The following is a 23471-nucleotide window of genomic DNA, read 5'->3' on the forward strand; positions in this document are numbered from 1 at the left end:
TCTCTTACCGTCCAACACAAAGCTCGAAACTGACTAAACTACTAACAGGCCGCACCTGGGATCTACATCCTTCTACCATTATCCTCACCTAAAAATCCCTCATCCACCCGAGTCCAACACCAACGTTGTGTGGATCTCTGCCTCGCCCGAATTCTGTAAATCCCTCGAAATCCAGAAAAGACATACATCCCGCCTCGCTTCCGCATCCGCTTACCTTCCCCAACTCGAATCTTGCAGCAGCTTATCCATTTCCCAAACCTTCTTCTCATCCTAAGGCACCTTCGGATCGAATACATTAAACGGAAAACCCAGTCTCAGCACCCAACTTCCCACCCACCTCAGTTATCCAACTGCACCACTACATCCATTTTCACCTCCCACGTACCGTCATGCCTTATCCATCCTCTCCCGCTCCCTAGCAAAGAAATCCATCCGGAGATATACCCCTCTTTCCAGCCCTAATCACAACATTTCACTTCACACCATCCTCCCATTTTCTCCTTCCACCCTCATCCACCTTGCTGACTTCTAGTCGCTTAATTGTAACGAGAAGCTAGCGAAAAGCGTCAGAATTTGAGATAATGTTAAAGGAAACTTGAGATATAATTCAGTGTTAAGTGCACTTTCTGTACGAATTTCACACTTACCTGCTAATTCAGCCACCTAAATTCATTCTTTCTACGTTATTTTTCTTTCTTCGCCAAAAACAGCGCGCTCGTTGTGCCATATAATCCTCCATAAATATCACGGATTTGCATGGTGGTTCAAACTGTGTAGTGTTATATCCTGTATGATGATTATTAGCGCAAAAAAAAAAAAAACAACGCGGGGTTTATATGCGAGGCTGGTTACCTTATGTTCTTGTGCTGTCTTCGCTCGACCTAGGGCAAACTTTTTTTCACAGATGGTGATGGCCACCGGAGAACTTATTTGCAATTGCTCGTTCGCTTCCATTCACTCCGATAATAATACGAGGCGTGTTTTTTAAGTAAGTACCGCTTTGAAATTAAAAAAAAAGACGTGCTAAGATATCACAATAATTTCATTTTTACATGACAGCCTGTACCTTAATCTACTTTTCTACATAATTTCCGTCAATACTGGGGCACTTGTCATAACGTTGTACCAGTTTTTGAATATCCTCCTCATAGAAGTCTGCTGCCTGAGTTGTTAACCACTGCACCACCACTGTTTTGACTTCGTCATCGACGTGAAGACGCTGACCGCCCAGGTGTTTCTTCAAGATAGGGGCTGTACGGAGGATGACCTAGTTTCCCATCGAAAAGATGTGATGAGATCTTTGGCCTGATTCGCCACTTGCAGACAGGCATTGTCTTCCAGCAAAACGATGCCCTTGCTCAACTTCCATGGTCTGTTGCTTTGATTCTGGTGTGACGTAGGCCACCCATGTTTCATCCCCCGTAACACTTTGGCTTAAGAAATCATCACCGTCGTTGTGGTACCGCTCAAGGGAAGTCAATGCACTGTCTAAACGTTTGGTTTTGTGCACATCCGTCAACATTTTCGGTACCCAAAGTGCGCACAATTTTCGGTAATTCAAGTGCTCGGTCACAATGCCATACAAAACACTGCGAGAAACATTAGGAAAGTCATCCCGCTAGGAGGAAATCATAAAGCGTCTGTTTTCTCTCACCTTATTGTCCACTTCCTGCACAAAACTTTCATTAACGACCGAAGGACGCCCACTCCGTTGTTCATCATGCACATTTGTGCGGGTATCTTTAAATGCTCTCACCCACTTTCTTACCATTCCATCACTCATAATGTTTTCTCCGTAAACTGCACAGATCTCACGATGAATATCGATCACTTTTAGGCCTTTAGCACTAAGAAATCTTATAACAGCTCGTACTTCACAGTCGGCGGAACTCCCGACTATCGGAGGCATCTTTAAACTCTCAGTACACAACGTAAACAAAGAAGAATCAGACTGTAATGGCGTCAGTGCGTAGATTAAGGTACAGGCTTTCATGTAAAAATAAAATTATTGAGATATTTAGCACGTCTTTTTTTAATTTCAAAACGGTACTTACTCAAAAAACACGCCTCGTAATAATTTCTTGTTGGTCAGTGGCCTGGTGCAATTCTTTCAATTGGACGCCACTTTGTCGATTTGCATGCATTTATCCAACTGGGGAAGGGGAGCTACAGTTTCACGTGTCGTTCCTGGCGACTCCTCACATTGTTGAGAGTGAAGGCTACTTTAAAGGTAGACTGAAAATTGCCGTGGTGCCACCGGGATTTCATCCCACGACTTCTCGCTTTCCAGGCACGCGCTTCACCATTAGACCACCAGGCTAGGCTATCAGGCGACAGCTCCTCACGATGTGCCAGGCATATAAAACACTGCTCAAGCCACACACACCTGCTTTCCGTACTACTGCTCGGAACCAATATTAAGGCTCTTTTGCACTTGAAACTGAACAATGATGCCCTATGGGGTTCGTTTAAAGGACTGCCTTCTGGAAATGAGTGTTGCTGGTTTTCAGGTTTTACACCAAGGTTAGAGCAGGTCTCCACCTTATCTGCTGCAGAGGTCCAGACTTATTTTAGACTTGACGAATTTAAAAAAAAAAAAAAAGATGGCACTCCAGATTTTGCGTTTCAGTCTGTTTTTTTATCATTTTAGATAGGCATCACAGTTCTTAAACCTGCGTACACTGATGGCTCCTAACAAGGGGTCTCCCTTGGTTGTTCAGTTGTTGGGCCCACTGTGTCCTCATCACTACAGTGTATTTTCTGCAGACCTCCATGCATTCCTGAAAGCAATGCAGCAGATGAGGCGCCTTCAGAGCAAACAGTTTCTCACCCACTCCGACTTTCTTAGTGCTGTACAATCGTTGCAGCACATTTATCCAGCACAGAAAATGGTTCAGCTTATACATGACCAACTGTACATCCTACAGCGGCAGGGGAAGGAACTGACTTTCTGCTGGGTACCAGGAAACGTGAGAATTTGGGGAAATGAACCGGCAGACAAAGCCGCCAAGGAGACCTGTAGGGAATTTAACGTTCATGTTCCATTTCCCTGGAGGATGTCGTCTCGTTGGTGAGCCACAGGTCCATGCAATTGTGGGAGGAAACGTGACCGGCGGTGACGGACAGTAAGCTGCAGTTGGTGATGCACGCTATCCAACTGTGACCTTCTTCATGCCAGTGACTTCGACAGGATGAAGTGGCTGTGACATGCCTTCCAATTGGACATTCATCTGTAGTCAGTTGCATTAACCACTGCGCCACCCAGACAAAATATTTATCAAAAATGCACGGACTATACTCCCAGGTCAACACACTTTCCCACCTAGCGACACCTATCCACAGTCTCTGTCCGTGTTCTCCATGATCGTTAATTTTAGATTCCCGCCAGAGGTCGAACGATATTGTGCATCTGAAGGTTGTGAATTCGTTGCCCATCGAGGCGAATATTCATAGAAATAAAACAGCTGGAAGAGCAGGGTACTGACCACGTGCCCCCCCCCTCCCCCATCTCCGCATCGAGTGATGTCTATTGTCTGAGGATGACATGGCGGTCGGTCAGTTCGTTGGGCCTTCCAAGGCCTGTTCGGATGCAGTTTTTTTAATGTAATTACGATTTTAAAGACGGATAATACGAGGGTGAGTCAAATGAAAAACTTAAATTTTTAAAAAATATTATTTATTGTGCAGAAGTGGTACAATGCTGTATCACTTTTCAACATAATCTCCCCCTCGCTCAATTCAAGTCCTCCAGCGCTTACAAAGTGCATAGATTCCTTTATAAAAAAATTCGTTTCGTAGTCCGCGCAACCACTCTTGCACCGCGTGGCGTACCTCTTCATCAGAACGGAACTTCTTTCCTGCCATTGCGCCTTTGAGTGGTCCAGACATATGGAAATCACTTGTGGCACGGTCTGGTGAGTATGGAGGATGAGGAAGACACTCAGAATACATGTCTGTGATTGTTGCAACTCTTGTACGGGCAGTGTGAGGCCTTGCAATGTCATGTTGCAAAAAGACACCTGCTGACAGCAATCCACGTCGCTTTTAATTGATTTCAGGCCGCAGATGATTTTTTAGGAGATCTGTGTACGATGCGCTGGTGACAGTGGTTCCTCTAGGCACATAATGCTCCAAAGTGACGCCTTTTTCCTCCCAAAAGAGAGTCAGCATAACCTTCCCTGCTGATGGTTCTGCTCGAAACTTCTTTGGTTTTGGTGATGAGGAATGGCACCATTCCTTGTTCGCTCTCTTCATTTCCTGTTGGTGGAAGTGAAGCCAGATTTCGTCCCCAGTAACGATTCTTGCAAGGAAGCCCTCACCTTCTCGTTCAAAGCGCCGAAGAAGTTCTTCACAAGCATCAACACGTCGTTCTCTCATTTCAGGAGTCAGCTACCGTGGCACCCATCTTGCAGACACTTTGTGAACCTGGAGCACATCATGCACAATGTGGTGTGCTGACCCATGACTAATCTGTAAATATGCTGCAATGTCGTTCAGTGTCACTCGGCGGTTTTCCTTCACTGTGGCTTCAACTGCTGCAATGTTCTGTGGAGTCACAACTCGTTGTGCCTGACCTAGACGAGGAGCATCTTCCACCGAAGTCACACCATTTGCGAACTTCCTACTCCATTCGTAGACTTGCTGCTGTGACAAATATGCATCACCGTACTGAACCTTCATTCGTCGATGAATTTCAATAGGTTTCACACCTTCACTACGCAAAAACCGATTAACAGAACGCTGTTCTTCCCTGGTGCAAGTCGCTAGTGGGGCGACCATCTTTATACTGATACTGCGACGATATGTATGTATCTGCACTATGCTGCCACCTACAGGCCATTCTGCACGCTGTTTGTAGCACGCTTACCAACTTACAAATTTCGATTTGTTATTACAAATTTTTCATTTAACTCATCCTCGTATAACAAATCTACCACCTCGCCTGCTCACCATCTTGTTGCTCATCCACCTCTGGACCGCCTTTTTTCCCACCGTCCCCGGGCTACGTTGCCGCTTGGGATCCGTGTGCAACGTGTGCTGGAGTCCCTCGATGTGGAGTCTGTACAACCCCAAAACCTGGGTTTTAACCGCCTGCCACCCTGGTTACTGAAGAGGCCCGGAGTGATTTTAGATTTATTGCAGTACAAGAGAGATTGCACTCCTGCCACCGTTTTTAATGCAGCATTTTCTTCCATTTTATCTGAGCACCACGGCTATGTAGCTGTTTTTACGGATGGGTCAAAACGAGGGTGTAACGCTGGAAATGCATATCCTCTTATTTCCATCTAGTGTACTGTAATTTTTTTCCTTGTTTTGTTACCTCAAGATATGACATTTCTGTCTCTTTGTATATTGTAATTGTTTTACTATTTGTATATTTATGCATTTATGTCGATGTATAATTGGTTTGTTTCGTAAATATTATTTGTATTTTTACGCTGGGTCTTGCCTAGGGAAAACTGCTATCGAACGATTACGTCGATAGGTCGTGTGAAGAATCAAAGTGTCTAGGATCTTTGGTAGTGTTAACTCTGCCGCGTGGAGCGCGGGCTGAGAGAAGGAGTCTGGCTGGAGTAGCGAGTGGAGCAGGTGTGTTGTGTGACGCTCCCGCGAGTTGCCGCGCTTTCGGGGTTTGGCAGCATGTAATTGCGCTCGACTTGTGACTAGTTTCTGACATGGTGTCGCGGACGGGAAGCATTAGCTGGCGCACATCAAGAGCCCGTTTCGCCTGGTGACCGTGTCGAGAAGAAGGCGCGCCAACATCCAGCTTCTGCAACAGCGACGGCCGACAATGAGTGCCTGTCGCCACCTCCTCGATCGACGGCTTCAAACCTTCAATCAACCAACAAGGAAGACTGGAAGCAAGTAAAGTTTTAGAACTGTATGGCAGACCTCAGCTTTTCAAACTGTACCATTTTCGTAACTATAATTACAGCAACTTAGCATGAACCTTTGTTGCTCATTGTCCCAATTGCATTGCCAAGCAGGGTCCCTTCCTTTTCCGGAATGAACCCGAGTGTCGTTGAAATTCAGACGCCAGCATTAAAGTAAGATCATTTCAATGCTTTAATTTCAAAGTTAGATTACACAAGCACAAATTAAGAGTGCGAGTTTTGTTACCATATTTTAGCTTACCTGTGACTGCAGTTCAGCTTGGTACGTACTAAATTTTACTATTGTTAATTGTTCAGAATCATTTAATTCAAGTTCAAAGTTAAATCTCTTATTTCTAAATTGCGTAGATTCAAGTAGCTTTTGAAATGATTGTTGAGGTAGTCCAAGACTAACCGTATTTTACTGAATTTCGATGTGCTTCAGAAAGAAAGCTCACTATTAACTTCAGTCACTAAATTAACTTTCGATTTTCCGGTTTTATTAATTCTTTTGCTAAATTAAGTCAGGGTGTAGCGAAATTTATTACTTCTGACAAACTTTCAGTTTTCACACTACACATGTCAACCTTCAGTTGCCACGCTTCTAGTGCTAATTATATGTGTAATAACCTTTCTTTTTCAATTACTATAGTAATTGTCCTTAGGACTGGCGACCGTGATTTCCCCCAAATCTCAAATACCTAATTACCGCTAGTTAATTGTTAACGTAACGGCTGCACATTTACTTTCTTTATTAACTTTACCCCTTTTCAAAATTAATTTCCACCAGTTTCATTAGCACATTTCCTTTCATTTAGATGTAACCCTTTCCTCCCTTTTTACCGACAGGTTAACTTCGGTGACGATTGCTTTTCCAAAACTCCCATTAGGTACACGCGGTTTCATTTTTCACTGTCATTAAGGTCGGTAAGTGAGGGGGAGGTTACACGTGGCGACCTGGTGACAGGACAATCTTCGGATTTGAGGTTGTTCTGGACACGAATTTTGCATTGTGCAAATCTCGTAACAAAGTACTGGTTACGTACAGGCCGTTACGTCAGCGAGAATAAGTAGTGGGAGTAATCCTAATTATATTTGAGGTTTGGCATTTATATTGAAAATTATTAAAATGAGTGAAGGCAACAATTGCCAAAATTTGGTAGAATTGGATACGGAACAATCGGTCGAACAGTGGGAAACGCGCACCGCGGTACCCATTGTTCAGGGGCAGGCGGCTAGCATGAAAGACGCGACCGCCGAAACGCAACAAAGAGCAGAAATGGAATTCCACACTTTAGAAAATGTTTCGGAATCGGAAGTGAAAATCAAATGTGAATCCCTTGATGACGAATACGGGGGGACAATTAAAGAGGAAGCCGCTACGGAAGTAAAACCGGTAGTTTCCGGGAATTTAACTGATTTATTGAATGTTTTGATTAACGAAATCAAGAGTCAATCGGCAGAAATTAAAGCTCTGTCTGCCAAGCAAGAAGCTCAGGCTGCCAAGCAAGAGGCTCGGGCTGCTAAGCAAGAAGCTCAGGCTGCCAAGCAAGAAGCTCAGTCTGAAAAAATTGAACGGATGCTAGACAATCAGAACAAAGCTATTAACGTTGTTAACAACAATGTTGGAGTTGTTAATACAAAAGTTGATAAAATCAAAGAAGATATTGTTGTAATTAATACCGAAATCGGTAATCTTAAACAGGAAAGATAGGCGTTCAGGCGGAAATTGCGAGCATAAATACTCGTTTTGATTCCGAAATTAGCAGAATCGAGAAAAGTGTAGGAGAAGCAGTTGCTCCGATCATCGAGAATAAGGTGACGGAACAAATTCAATTAGTGAAAAAAGAGGATCAACAGAAGGTGGAAACTTTAAAGGCTTTAGTGTCCGAAGTAGACACTAAAGTGAGGGAGCAGGCTAATACCTGCGAAGAGAAAAAGAGGGAAGTGGAAACGCTTGCGACAACCACTTGCCAAGTAATTACGAGAGTGTCGGAATTAGAAAAGAAACTTGACGAAAAACAGAGCTATGTGCCAATCTGTCACATAGTTCGGAATTGTTGACGAAAGAGGAGCGGTTCGATCCCTTGAAAAAAGGCGGTATACACGCGACGGATTTCATTAAAAATTGTGAAAGAGTTTTACCCAGATCATGGACTAATGAGAGAAAAATTAATGCGGTTATTGATGTGCTGGCTGGTGACGCCAAGCGTTGGGGCTTAAACCTCAACATTACGAACCTGACTTTTGACGAGTTTAAAAATTTGTTTCTGGCTGAATACTGGTCAGAGCAAAAACAGCAAAGTGTCTGGCGCGTATTTGTCGTATCGAGGCCTTTCGATGCGAATTCGCGCGGTTCGATGAGGGAGTTTTGTGAGGGCTGGATCCGCAAGTTGGAATATTTGCGTGATCGCCGCACGGAATCCGAAATAGTCTGGGAACTCTACAAGAAGCTTCCAGATGATACAAAACGCTACGTAGGAAGCAATTACAGGACAATCAATGATTTCCTGGAAAGAGTTGAGGACGAGGACAATTGGCGCAATAATCGCGACAGTGGTAGAGGCCGTGGTAACAACAACGAGTACCACAGCAACCACAACAATGATAACCATGGGAATAATGCATACCGCAGCAATAACAATAATGGTTCGGACCGTAATAACAATCGGTACAATGCAAATAATAACAGGAATGACAGAAACCAGTATCATACTAACGTGATACGGGCTTCACAGAATAGTAATAACGCCAGAGGGTGTGATCAGCCGCCTCAGCAGCATCCGGGGAGCGTATCTGCTGGGACGAGACAGGGAAACCAATAGCCGCGCCGGTGAGGGGCCGAGCGGGCGTGGAGAAATTTTGGCGGCCCAATAACAAGAGAAAACCCAGGTGTCGCCGTTATGAAAATTCCGTATGGAATAATCAACGGCGGGAGAGTGTGCCAGTGTTAAGAGAAAACAGTGCGCCCACAAGTAGTAGATCAGCTGTATACACGGCAGTAGAAAATACATTCGCTGTCAGTGAGAACAATTTAAGTAGTGTTCCGGAAATCGATCATAAAGTGGCAGCTGTAATACCCCCAGCGGAACTGGCGATTGAGTTTAAGAATGATTCGCAATTGTTGAGAGAAGATCAGATGTCGGATAAAACGTCCGTCATCGAGCGAGGGGATGCAGAGAGGGATGAGGTCTGGTTAAGGCAGTTCGGTCGCTTATACGACGAACTAAGAGATTATAGGGGTCTGTATGGGAGAAGTGTTTATGGGGAGCGCGTGCAGGATTTTCCGCGTCTCGTCCCGCAGGAAGATAGTGTTTGTGAAATGATAGAAAGTTCTGGCCCTAATCGGCAGACTTTACTAGAAATAGTTGATGCTAAGGGGGAGCACGAGCAAGATTCGTCGTGTTTCGTCCCGCAGGAGTTAGATGTTGAAGTAGTAACGGAAAGTTCTTGCCCTATCCGGCAGACCTTACCGAAAGTTTCAGTGGTAGAAGTAACCGACCCATCCGACGCAAACCTCCAGTTTAAACATTGCGAGAGTATTAAGGAGAAAGATTGCGAAAATTTTAGTGATAGCCGGACACGATTGGTAGAAAAGCACATAGATTACAACGTGTATGAGGTTAGAGCTGACATTATACGGTCAGACGATAGCAGTGTGGGTTGCGCAGATCTAGCGGAAGTAATTGCAGAAACTACTGGACACATTCCTCCAGGTAGATTGGCGGATGAGATTAATCTGACCAAAGTTGAATCAACGAAGGTGACGATTAATGAAATGATAGCAGGGCAACACTCACTAGGTGACGAGTTAAAGGAAAAGGTTTCGGTATTGGAGGCGAAGCTACAGGCTAAGCCTCAGGACAAACGTGTTGAAATTAAAACTGTATGTGAACAGAGGCTGAAAAAGCCGCCAGATAAGCCGGATTTAGGGTCAAAGCCGGATGGTTTTTTCTGGAATGACCTGGATATAGACGAGGATTTACTGTGGGAAAATAAAGAAACAGTCGAGGACAAGTGTAGACAGATAGTAGTGTCTGTTAATATGCACGACCTACAACTAAACGTGTTGATTGACACCGGTGCAGAATTGAGTGCTGTATCTGGGAAAATATTTGAGTTACTGAAAGACAGACCCGGCATCGTAGTTATGCCAGTAACAGGAGTGAAAATTATCGGTGCTACTGGGAAGGCCAGTAAACCGGTCACAAAACAGATTTTTGTCAACTTCGAGATAGGTGGGGCACGATTTGAACAAGAGTTTGTCGTCGTGCCAGACTTGACTACGGAAGTAATTATCGGGTTAGATTGGCTATTAAAGTACCGTGCAGTGATTAATTGCGAAAGCAAAACTTTGACATGTACGTCACAAGATAAAACGATAGTAGTTAGTTTTGACGAGGCAGGAGACGGTGTGCATAAGCAATACCAGCCTATATACATTGTTAACTGGCCGGATGACATTTACGTAGGAATGAATTTGAACTGCCGTAACGTGAGGAATTTCGGCAGTGACAAAAGTGTAGAAAGTGAATTGGAAGAGATAATCAAATTCCCTCCACGGATTGACATTAGTATTGGTGTGAAAAAAGATCGTTTGCGAGAAGTAATGAAGCTAAAAGCCGATGCTCGCATACGTCGTCATGACGCAAAAGCGCGTTTTGCTAAGTTTGCAATCGGAGACTTAGTACTTGTAAAAGCTCATGAGAAATCGAGCGAGATAGACAATGAAATCTCTAAATTTAAGTTTGTTTATAATGGACCATATAAAGTCATTGGTATACCTCACACAAATGCTTATTGCTTAGAGTAACCAAGCTCTGGAAAACGATTAGGTATACGGAATATTGTAGACTTGAAATTGTACCAACCTAGGATCGATTAATACCACACAATGGGTAATTTGTACAGTATGTAAATATAGAGTGTAAGATTTAAGGATGTGCCATGTTACGATGCTTTTGCCTGACCTAGAGGTCATTAAAGAAGTTGTAATTAATAAGTAATTAATTTTGACTAAATGATTTAAGAGTAACTGATTAGTAATCATCTGAAAAATCCAAGCTGCTAGTTTAAGTTTTCAGCTGAGTCACAGTAGATTAAGGAATGTAAATATGATTTTGTAACTTTCTGTAATATTTCATGAAAGTGTGTTTTTATTAGTCATTGCCGATGTACTTAGACGCTGTTTTAAGTTTCAGGCTAGTACATGCGTGTGATGATGGACAGTGTTGAGTTATCCACTGTGATAGTGTTTATGGACTCCTTGAGATTACTCGGGAGTGAGTTTTTCCGAAAGAATTCAGTGAAACGGACGTTCTGGAAATGCCGTTACGCAGGCGAGTGAGATCAAGCGTGCCGCACAGGCGGGCGCAACAATACTTGCGAGGCGAAGCCGCTATCGGCTCTTGTGCCGCTGTCGGCATTCTTTGTACTCGCGAGTACGGAATGTGCAGTTGCTTTTCTTCCCGGACAGCTGATGTGAAAGAATTCCGCTGTCAATATTTATGTTTTATTTTATCTGCTGTATATTATTTTCTTGTTTAGCGTTAATTGGACATGACGAGAATATTAATTATGAAAAGGTTACGTAAAATTGTGTATTCTATGTAATTAATTATTAGTTTGCGTATTTTGATATACCTGTTTTTTATGACCATGTACTCTGATCAATTTTGCAAATAGTATTCCATTTCTTATAGTGTTACGAATTTTAATGATTTTGGAATAACTAAACGATTTTCTATGTTTTCTATGAATTTTAATATGTTGTCAACCTGTTTAATTTGGTGAAGATGACAGAGTGGAATAAGATTAGGAGTGTCTCCACTCAATTATTATCGTCTAAAAATTGGTTTATGGTTAATTAGACGTATGCTAAATTTTGTTGATGTTTTGAGCATATGCATTTCCGCTGTTTCTTTTTTGGGACATTTTTTGAGTCTGTTTAGGTTACACGAACATCCTCAGACAATGTGGGACACGTGTAACGCTGGAAATGCATATCCTCTTATTTCCATCTAGTGTACTGTAATTTTTTTCCTTGTTTTGTTACCTCAAGATATGACATTTCTGTCTCTTTGTATATTGTAATTGTTTTACTATTTGTATATTTATGCATTTATGTCGATGTATAATTGGTTTGTTTCGTAAATATTATTTGTATTTTTACGCTGGGTCTTGCCTAGGGAAAACTGCTATCGAACGATTACGTCGATAAGTCGTGTGAAGAATCAAAGTGTGTAGGATCTTTGGTAGTGTTAACTCTGCCGTGTGGAGCGCGGGCTGAGAGAAGGAGTCTGGCTGGAGTAGCGAGTGGAGCAGGTGTGTTGTGTGACGCTCCCGCGAGTTGCCGCGCTTTCGGGGTTTGGCAGCATGTAATTGCGCTCGACTTGTGACTAGTTTCTGACATGGTGTCGCGGACGGGAAGCATTAGCTGGCGCACATCAAGAGCCCGTTTCGCCTGGTGACCGTGTCGAGAAGAAGGCGCGCCAACATCCAGCTTCTGCAACAGCGACGGCCGACAATGAGTGACTGTCGCCACCTCCTCGATCGACGGCTTCAAACCTTCAATCAACCAACAAGGAAGACTGGAAGCAAGTAAAGTTTTAGAACTGTATGGCAGACCTCAGCTTTTCAAACTGTACCATTTTCGTAACTATAATTACAGCAACTTAGCATGAACCTTTGTTGCTCATTGTCCCAATTGCATTGCCAAGCAGGGTCCCTTCCTTTTCCGGAATGAACCCGAGTGTCGTTGAAATTCAGACGCCAGCATTAAAGTAAGATCATTTCAATGCTTTAATTTCAAAGTTAGATTACACAAGCACAAATTAAGAGTGCGAGTTTTGTTACCATATTTTAGCTTACCTGTGACTGCAGTTCAGCTTGGTACGTACTAAATTTTACTATTGTTAATTGTTCAGAATCATTTAATTCAAGTTCAAAGTTAAATCTCTTATTTCTAAATTGTGTAGATTCAAGTAGCTTTTGAAATGATTGTTGAGGTAGTCCAAGACTAACCGTATTTTACTGAATTTCGATGTGCTTCAGAAAGAAAGCTCACTATTAACTTCAGTCACTAAATTAACTTTCGATTTTCCGGTTTTATTAATTCTTTTGCTAAATTAAGTCAGGGTGTAGCGAAATTTATTACTTCTGACAAACTTTCAGTTTTCACACTACACATGTCAACCTTCAGTTGCCACGCTTCTAGTGCTAATTATATGTGTAATAACCTTTCTTTTTCAATTACTATAGTAATTGTCCTTAGGACTGGCGACCGTGATTTCCCCCAAATCTCAAATACCTAATTACCGCTAGTTAATTGTTAACGTAACGGCTGCACATTTACTTTCTTTATTAACTTTACCCCTTTTCAAAATTAATTTCCACCAGTTTCATTAGCACATTTCCTTTCATTTAGATGTAACCCTTTCCTCCCTTTTTACCGACAGGTTAACTTCGGTGACGATTGCTTTTCCAAAACTCCCATTAGGTACACGCGGTTTCATTTTTCACTGTCATTAAGGTCGGTAAGTGAGGGGGAGGTTACAAGGGGATTCCGTTGGTTGCTCTGTTGTTTTTCCGGACCGTGTCCTCAAGGTCCGACTCCCTCAGATTTCTGTCTTTGATGAAGAATTGTTTGCGATCTTGCGGGCACTGGAGCAGATGAGACATTCTTCCTGTCCTAAATTTCTTGTCTGTTCCGATTCACTAAGTGCCCTTCACTCTTTGCAACGTTTGTATCCAGCAGATAAAATAGTCCAGACCATCCAAGATGCCCTCCTCCACCTACAGCGATTGGGGAAGGTGGTGGCTTTCTGCTGGGTTCCGGGGCATGTCGGCACTGCTGGGAATGAAAGGGCAGATCTCGCAGCCAAGGAGGCGTGTCTCGATCCACATGTATCTCAGTGTGCTATACCCCTGCACGCACTCACCTCGTTTGAGCTCAAGAGTCATGTGTCGGTGGGAGGATGAGTGGCTGGAAGTGACTGACAATAAGCTCCGTATAGTGAAGCCCACAACGCGTGTGTGGTGTACTTCCTTTCAGCCCCATCGACGGGACGAGGTTCTCCTCACTCAGCTTCGGATAGGCCACAGCCCTATGACGTACGGCTTCCTGCTCCGGCGAGAGGACCCTCCAATGTGTGGTGCTTGCGGCGTCCAGGTCACTGTGCGCCACGTTTTATTTGATTGCGTTTTATTTTCTGACCAGCGGGCCGCGGCTGACTTGCCAGCGGACCTACCATCTCTTTTAGGCAACACTCGGACGAATATGGTTAAAGTTTTAAAGTTCTGTGCCATGTCAAATGTTTTTACAAAGATTTTAGGGAGAGGATCTTAATTTGCTCACTGTGTGACAAGCTCGCCCATATTTTATGTAAGTAGCCAGCCAATGACAATTTCCTGTGGCATTCTTGTTGCTACGTTTTCCCTTTCCTTACGTTCTACTTTCTTATGTAGCATTTTCCTTCTTTTCCTGCTTTCTTTGCGTGTGTGTTTCAGTTTTATTAGATCTGTCCACATTCGTTCCCTTCAATGTGTGTCAGGGCGCTGATGACCTCGACGTTGAGCGCTCATAAGCCCCAACACACACACAAATCTACCACAGCATAAAACCTTCCCTTATTCTTTTTTTAATAAAGTTCACTACAGACTCGAAATCCCAAAATGTACGGACAGATACACAGTGGAAATTACCAGAAACCACAATTTTCTTTTGTTTTATACGTTTGCAGAACTCGAAGATAGAAATATAAGTATCCTGACACCATGGCCGAAGTGGAAGAACCACCACCGGCAGACGTGGGCGATGTCGCGAAGCCCGAAGATGGCGAACCTGAGGCTGCAGAAGAAGAAGAAGAAGGAGGAGCGGAAGAAGCCGCCGATCTGGCAGAAGCAGAGGAGGAGCCCGAAGGCGAGCTGGTGGGCGTGCAGATGCAGCGGACCAAGCCGACCAAGGAGAAGAAGAAGCCCAAGGCGCTGAAGACGAAGAAGCCGCCCAAGCCGAAGCCGGCGTCGTACGTGTGGCTGCCGCGGCCGCTGCCCAGCAAGGCGCCCTCCTTCAGCCCGTGCCCGCACCTCTACTTCCGCAGGCCCGTGGCCCCGCGAGACGGCCTCAGCAGGGACGAGTACATCGACATCTTGGCGCAGCCTCGACAGTAAGTACTTTTTTAAAAGTTTGTTTCCATCCATTTTAAGACTGTATCAACACTTCGTCGTTATACAATGAGCTGACAAAAGTCGCGGGATAGCGACATTCACATATACAGACGACGGTGGTATCGCGAACACAACGTATAAAAGGGTAGTGCACTGGTGGAGCTGTCATTTGCACTCAGGTGACTCATATGAAAAGCTATACGAGGGCAGTCCACATCTACATCTACATCTACATCCACATCCATACTCCGCAAGCCAGTACCTTGAGTACCTCTATCGGTTCTCCCCTTTATTCCAGTCTCGTATTGTTCGTGGAAAGAAGGATTGTCGGTATGCCTCTGTGTGGGCTCTAATCTCTCTGATTTTATCCTCACGGTCTCTTCGCGAGATATACGTAGGAGGGAGCAATATACTGCTTGACTCCTCGGTGAAGAAATGTTCTGGAAACTTCAACAAAAGCACGTACCGAGCTACTGAGCGTCTCTCTTGCAGGGTCTTCCACTGGAGTTTATCATCTCCGTAACGCTTTCGCGATTACCAAATGATCCTGTAACGAAGCGCGCTGCTCTCCGTTGGATCTTCTCTATCTCTTCTATGAACCCTATCTGGTACGGATCCCACACTGCTGAGCAGTATTCAAGCAGTGGGCGAACAAGCGTACTGTATCCTACTTCCTTTGCTTTCGGATTGCATTTCCTTAGGATTCCTCCAATGAATCTCAGTCTGGCATCTGCTTTACCGACGATCAACTTTATATGATCATTCCATTTTAAATCACTCCTAATGCGTACTCCCAGATAATATATGGAATTAACTGCTTCCAGTTGCTGACCTGCTATATTGTAGCTAAATGATAACGGACTTTCTTTCTTTGTATTCGCAGCACATTACACTTGTCTACATTGAGATTCAATTGCCATTCCCTGCACCATGCGTCAATTCGCTGCAGATCCTCCTGCATTTCAGTACAATTTTCCATTGTTACAACTTCTCGATATACCACAGCATCATCTGCAAAAAGCTTCAATGAACTTCCGATGTCATCCACAAGATCATTTATGTATATTGTGAATAGCAACGGTCCTACGACACTCCCCTGCGGCACACCTGAAATCACTCTTACTTCGGAAGACTTCTCTCCATTGAGAATGACATGCTGCGTTCTGTTATCTAGGAACTCTTCAATCCAATCACACAATTTGTCTGATAGTCCATATGCTCTTACTTTGTTCATTAAACGACTGTGGGGAACTGTATCGAACGCATTGCGGAAGTCAAGAAACACGGCATCTACCTGGGAACCCGTGTCTATGGCCCTCTGAGTAAAGATACAATGGCTCGCAGTCCTTAAATAGGACATTTATTTAGAAAACGTCAGTTACATCTTATTAACTGGATTATTTGTTATTTTTCGACATAATCACTCCCGTTATCCAAAAATTTGTTAAGTCGGTGCACAAGCTTTTATATCCCACATCATAGGAGGTTGCCGCCTGTTGTCGGAACCACGTTTCAACTTTATCTCTGATCTCTTCATCTTCGTGGAATGATTTTCCACCAAGATGTGACTCCAGGTAAGGGAAGACATGGAAGTCGGTGGGCGCAAGGTCTGGGCTGTATGGCGGATGGTCCAGTACGCCCCATTTGAATTGTTTGAGTAGTGTTTTGGTTACGAGCGCTGTGTGAGGCCGAGCGTTGTCGTGAAGCAAGCGGACTCCACTTGTCAGCATTCCCCTGCATTTGTTTTGAATTGCCCTTCGAAGACGTTTCAAAGTCTGGCAATATGCAGCAGCATTAATTGTCATTCCAGGAGGCATGAATTCCAACAGAAGAATGCCTTGTCTGTCTCAAAAAACAGAAGCCATGATTTTCTTCGCTGAAATCGACGTTTTGCTTTACTTGGCTTTTGGTGATTTCGAATGGCGCCATTGCATTGATTGTTGCTTGGGGTTGGGTTGTTTGGGGAAGGAGACCAGACAGTGAGGTCATCGGTCTCTTCGGATTAGGGAAGGATGGGGAAGGAAATCGGCCGTGCCCTTTCAAAGGAACCATCCTGGCATTTGCCTGGAGCGATTTAGGGAAATCACGGAAAACCTAAATCAGGATGGCCGGACGCGGGATTGAACCGTCGTCCTCCCGAATGCGAGTCCAGTGTCTAACCACTGCGCCACCTCGCTCGGTGATTGTTGCTTGGATTCAGGTGTATGGTGGTAAACCCACGTCTCGTCACCTGTCGCAATGTGATCAAGGAACTCATCACCTGCTTCAGCATAGCGTGTGAGGAAGTCGAGTGCAAAGCCCATCCTTTTCTTTTTGTGTTCTTCCGTTAACAGTTTTGGAACCCAGCGTGCACACAATTTCCTGTACCCTAACTTGACAGTCACAACGTCATAAAGAGTTGTCATTGACACGTCCGGTATGATCTGAAGCAATTCTTTCAATGTGAGACGTCTATTCGCACGAATTGCTTCCTCCGTTCTCCGACGAAGGACATCAGAGATCACAGATGGCCGACCTGTTCTTTGTTCGTCATGAACATCGTTCCTACCTTCAGAGAAATGACGACACCATTTCGTTACATTTTTGTCGATTCATAATGTTCCCATAAACAGAAACAATTTCTTCGTGAATATCCGCTGGTCGCTGACCTTCTGCATGAAGAAAACGTATGACGGAGCGCACTTCGCATTTGGCGGGATTCTGAATCGGCGCAGCCATTTTAAACCCGACCTACTCCAACCAGAAGCAACGTTCAACTGCCAAACGACCGCGAGGAGAAAGCCAACGGTTCAAGGTTAACACCAGTGTTTCCAACTTGCTCGTCAAAACTCTTCTGTTCCTCTGGCGTAAGGTGTATCTTTACTTTCCGAAATACCCTCATACGACATGATTATGGTTGCATTACGGGTATTAACAGACTTTGTACGCGGAATTGTAGTTGTAGCAAGACAATTTAGACATTCCACTTCGGAAATCGTTAACGAATTCAGTATTCCGAAATCCAGAGTGTCAAGAGTGTGCCGAGAATACCACATTTGAGGCATTACCTCTCACTACGAACAAAGCAGTGGCCGACGGCTTTAACGACTGAGAGCAGCGGCTTTTCGTGTACATCTACATCTACATCTACATATATACTCCGCTGCCACCAAGCGGTGTGTGGCGGAGGGCACAATTCGTGCCAAAGTCATATCCCCCCCCCCCCCCCCTCTGTTCTACTCGCGGATCGCATGAGGGAAAAACGACTGTCTGAACGCCTCAGTACGAGCTCTTATTTCCCTTATCTTTGAATGGTGATCATTGCGAAATTTGAAAGTTGGTGCTAATAATATATATGTTCTACATCCTGGGTGAAGATCGGATTTCAGAATTTAGTGAGCAGCACCTTCTCTTTAGCGCGCCGTCTATCTACAAGTGTGTCCCACTTCAAACTTTCTATGAGATTTGTAACGCTCTCGTGACGGCTAAATGTACCAGTCACGAATCTTGCCGCTCTTCTTTGGACATTCTCAATCTCTTGAATCAGACCCAACTGGTAAGGGTCCCATACAGACGAACAATACTCCAAGACTGGACGAACTAACGTATTGTAAGCTATTTCCTTTGTTGAAGGACTGCATCGCTTCGGGATCCTACCAATAAACCGCAATCTAGAGTTAGCCTTACCCGTTACTTGTGTAATCTGATCATTCCATTTGAGATCATTTCGAATAGTCACACCCAGATACTTGACGGACGTTACCGCTTCCAAAGACTGGGCATTTATTTTGTACTCGTACATTAATGGGGGTTTTCGCCTTGTTATACGCAGTAGGTTACACTTACTAATATTGAGAGATAACTGCCAGTTATTACGCCACGCATTTATTTTCTGCAAATCCTCACTGATTTGTTCACAACATTCGTTTGATACTACTTTCCTGTAGACTACAGCATCATCGGCAAATAGTCTAATGCCGCTGTCAATTGCATCAACAAGATCGTTTATGTAAATTGTAAAAAGCAGCGGACCTGTTACGATGCCCTGGGGCACACCTGAATTTACGCTTGTTTCTGTTGAAGTCACCCCATTCAGGACGACATACTGCTCCCAGTCTGTTAGAAAACTTTCTATCCAACCGCATATGTCATCGGACAGACCGTAAGCTTGCACTTTTTGTAGCAAGCGACAGTGCGGAACTGACTCGAACGCCCTTCGAAAGTCGAGAAATATGGCATCAACCTTGGAGCCGGTATCTAGAGCCTGTTTATCATGCACAAAGAGGGCCAGCTGTGTCTCGCATGACCGCTATTTCCTAAAACCGTGCTGGTTTCTGCAGATGGGCTTCTCAGAGCCTAGAAAGGTCATTATGTTTGAACACAAAATATGTTCAATGATTTTACGTAGAGTGTTTGCGTCAGTGTTAAAAGACAAGCGAAGCTGCTTGAAATAACCGCAGAAATGAATGCTGGGCGTGCGACGAACGTTTCCCTTAGGACAGTGCGGCGAAATTTGGCGTTAATGGAGTATGGCAACAGACGACTGACGCGAGTGCCTTTGCTAACAGCACGACATTGTCTGCAGTGCCTCTCCTGACCATATCCATTGGACCCTAGACAATTGGAAAACTATGACCTAGTCAGATGAGTCTCGATTTCAATTAGTAAGAGCTGACGCTAGGATTCGACTGTGGTGCAGAACCCACGAACCAATGGCACTGTGCAAGCTGACGGTGGCTTCATATTGGTGTGGGCTGTGTTTACATGGAATGGACAGGGTCCTCTGGCCCAACTGAACCGATCGTTGACTGCGAATGGTTATGTTTCACTATTTGGAGAACATTTGCAGCCATTCACGGTCTTCATGTTCCAAGACAACAATGTCGTGTCACTGGCCCAAAATTGTTCGAGACTGGTTTGAGGAATATTCTGGACAATCTAAGAAAATTATTTTGCCACCCTCATCGCCCGACATGAATCCAATGGAACGTTTATGGGACATAATCGAGAGGTCACTTCATGCATAAAATCCTGCATTCGCAACACTTTCACAATTATGGACGGGTATAGAGGCAGTGAGGCTCAATATTTCTGCACGGGACTTTCATCAGCTTGTTGAGACCATGTCATGTTGAGTTGCTACACTATGTCGGACAAACGGAGGTCCGACACGATATTAGGAGATATTTCATGACTTTTGTCACCTCATTGTACATACAAAGACAAAAGTTTTGCAGCATCCCAATATGACACAAAGGTTGTGCTGATATTCTAACTGTTCCAGTATCAGTTGGAAGATCACCCCAAAGTTGTTTATAAATATACACACAGTTACCTCGGGTAGAATGCCGCTCTCGAATGGGTAGCAGAATTTCAGTGAAAGTAAAGCACCTGTAGGGGTGAAACAGTTGAGTGAATATCCAACATACTTTGAAGGACAGTCGCGACCAATGGTCGAGTCTGCATCATCGCTTTACAGGCAGAAGGCTTCGTAATCAGGGAAGTTGCCCAACGTGAGTACTAGAATAAAAGTGATGTGGTGTGGACATGGAATCGGTTCCAGGTGACAGGTGCAGATAGAAGACGTAGAACGCACAGGCTATATACTTTAGACAGGTGCGCAGGATAATCGGTATCTCCGAATTTTGAGTCAATGAACTTTGGACTGATTGCTCCAGAATAGATTCGGCATTCGAAGACGCTATCGAACGTCTTTTATCACGACAAACTGTCAGGGAGATGATTGCATGATGCACATCTCCATTCCCGACGACCATGGCGAGCACCACGTTGTACATCATAACACCATGGATTCCATTGCAAATGGGCAATAAATCATGCAGAATGGACGCCCCAAGATTCGCTTCATGTGTTGTTTACTGACGAAACTCAGATTTGTACATACTCTGATAATCGCAGACAATGTGTTTGAAGACAACCCGTTAAAAGCGAGTGCTTCCAATACTGTGTCCCATGTGTACTACAAGATGGTGGTGGAGTGATGTTCTGGGGTGGCATCACATGGAGTCTCTTTACATCTCTCGTGGCTGTTGAGGGCAATCTCACTGCTCTACGAGACAGGGATGATGCTCTGCAACCATTAGTGGAACTGTATCGCCAACATTTTGGTGACAATTTCATCTTGATGGGTGAGGACTCGCGTGATCATCGTGATGTTCTTGTGAACACGTCCATTCAGCACGCTAGAATCACAAAAATGAATTTGTTTGCCTGCTCTCCGGACATGAACACAATCGAACGTTTTTTTGAACGTCGGTAGCGACCCCGTACTCTGCGCAACTTCCGCAGAATCGCCATTGAAAAGTAGGACAATTTGGATCAGAGCTGGCTTGATGATCTCATCGATGGTATGCCACGACGGATTAAAGCCTGCATACGAGCAAGGGGACTTTTCACGACGTATATGACGTCGCTCAGGAGTGCTGTGAAAAAACCTCAGAGCCAATATTTTTTTTCTATGCCATGAATTTCGAAATGAAGAGTGTAACGTTGTTGCTTTAATTTCCTTTGAAAGCGGTGCTGATTGACAATAAAAGCGGGTTAAAGCTGTGAGCTGTCTGGGGAAGTTAACCTTGCATTACTGATCAACTGTTTCACCAGGTATCCAGTCTAGCTTACCAAATTCCCAACCAAACTAACATTAATTATAATCTTTTAATAATCATACGACCACTGGTGATATATATATATATATATATATATATATATATATATATATATATATATATATATATATATATAAGAGAATTTAAGTAAAAAGAAATAAATCAGTTTATATTTGGAAATTTATTTTAACATTGATCATTGAAATTTCAGGATATTAAACTTGAGTTATAACTAAGCTGGTGCCTTATTTAGGACTGTGAAAATGTGAGTTTGTAATCTTACGGAACACATGGAGCCAAGATTGGGAGATTGCATACAACACTGCATTCATAAAATAACACACGAAGAACGTTGAAACATATGCAAGAGGAAATTAACCACAACCAACCGATTCAATTTTCACCCAAAGAAGTTACATTCGTAGCGCAATCCTGTCCGTCACGTAATTACCACACACTGGTATACTAAATACATACTAACTCTCTGTGAAATCTTCCCGAAAAGAATAGCTGAGGGCTACTTTGATGATTACACCACATGCTTCACGTGGTCAATTTGGTTTACACAAAGAGGGTAACTCCACAATAATTTTATTAATTAAAATAAATTAGATCGAAAAGCAATTTACAAAAGAAAAACCTCGAACTGGTTACTAACGTCTTACTATTAACCTGATGGGTCAAACAATTGTATAAGCACGTGGTACTGGTCTCACAAAGTACACCCCACGTGGGTTGAACATAAAGAAAAGTTGCTACATTGAAAAATATTGTCAAGACGAGACGTTATAATCTCACGCACATTCGCATTTAAGATTGATGATCTTAGTTAGAGTTACTGATCAACACGTGGTTCCACTTTACTCACAAAGTAGTGACAAAGTAACTACCGGAAGATATTCTGAACTTCACACGCGAATTACACTGCATTGCAATTTAAGATAACATTAGATATTTTAGAGCTAAACCTGAAATAAAGGTGATTAAATTTTCAGTTAGGGTGAACTTAAGAAGTCCATTGTCCTACGGACTTAGCAGACACGCGCTTAGCAGGAGATCTTACCACTTCAGACGCTCGCCTCGAACAGACTGACTGGTCCCATCCTGAGGGTGGCTCACAAATACCAACGGAAGTGGCCAGAGGGGCAGCTTCCTATACCAACATGACAAGGGACGGAGAGGACCATACTAAGGATAGAAACCTCTTTGCTTTTAGAAAGCGTAGCTACCTGTTCCGACGTTGGTCCTACTGTTCTCTAGCAGACAGGCTTGTCTGCTACCCTCAAGCATGCAACTAGAAATACATTTGCTCATTCATCCTCTCACACAGAAGGGAAGGGGGATGACAGTATCTTATCATATACAGTATATAAAAGAAAGCGGATGTAGGTTCCGTATGAGACTGTGTGACATGAATTACATATAAACTGTGTTTTAAAGTGTAGTAGTGTGACAGATCGTTCTTGTTTATGTGTAAAAGTAACACGTTCCACTACTCAGTCTCCTCCTAGATAGTCAGAAACACCACAGTACATTTAGAAGAGGAATTTATGCCGTAAATGACAACAGATCTTAGAAATTAACATGAAAGGAATCCAACAGAGACCTTTCAAGAGGTGATGCAAATCTTTTGTTGACGTTCATACTGTTCATCTTTTCCACTGTTTCGCACATATTTTCCATGTTTGGCTTACGAAATTCATAACCTAACATAAACCTTTTCGTAGAGGTATATGCATTTCACCTCATTCAAGAGAAGAAATAAAGTGTGTATTAAGACAGATTACATCTGATGATGGATCCACAGGATCCGAAGTGCATCGTGTAC

General features: G+C 43.6%; 1 protein-coding gene across 1 annotated transcript in view; it reads left to right on the forward strand.

The window, feature by feature from the left end:
• The first annotated feature begins 14648 nt into the window (after positions 1-14648).
• LOC126188408 (trichohyalin-like) overlaps positions 14649-23471 on the forward strand; it is a 69771-nt gene continuing 60948 nt past the window's right edge. Inside the window, exon 1 of the mRNA XM_049930010.1 lies at positions 14649-15037. Within this exon, the coding sequence (XP_049785967.1) occupies positions 14649-15037 (389 nt within the window). The remainder of the gene's footprint in view (positions 15038-23471) is intronic.

Source organism: Schistocerca cancellata, chromosome 5 (assembly GCF_023864275.1).
Source record: "Schistocerca cancellata isolate TAMUIC-IGC-003103 chromosome 5, iqSchCanc2.1, whole genome shotgun sequence".
NCBI classification, from domain to species: Eukaryota; Metazoa; Arthropoda; class Insecta; order Orthoptera; family Acrididae; genus Schistocerca; species Schistocerca cancellata.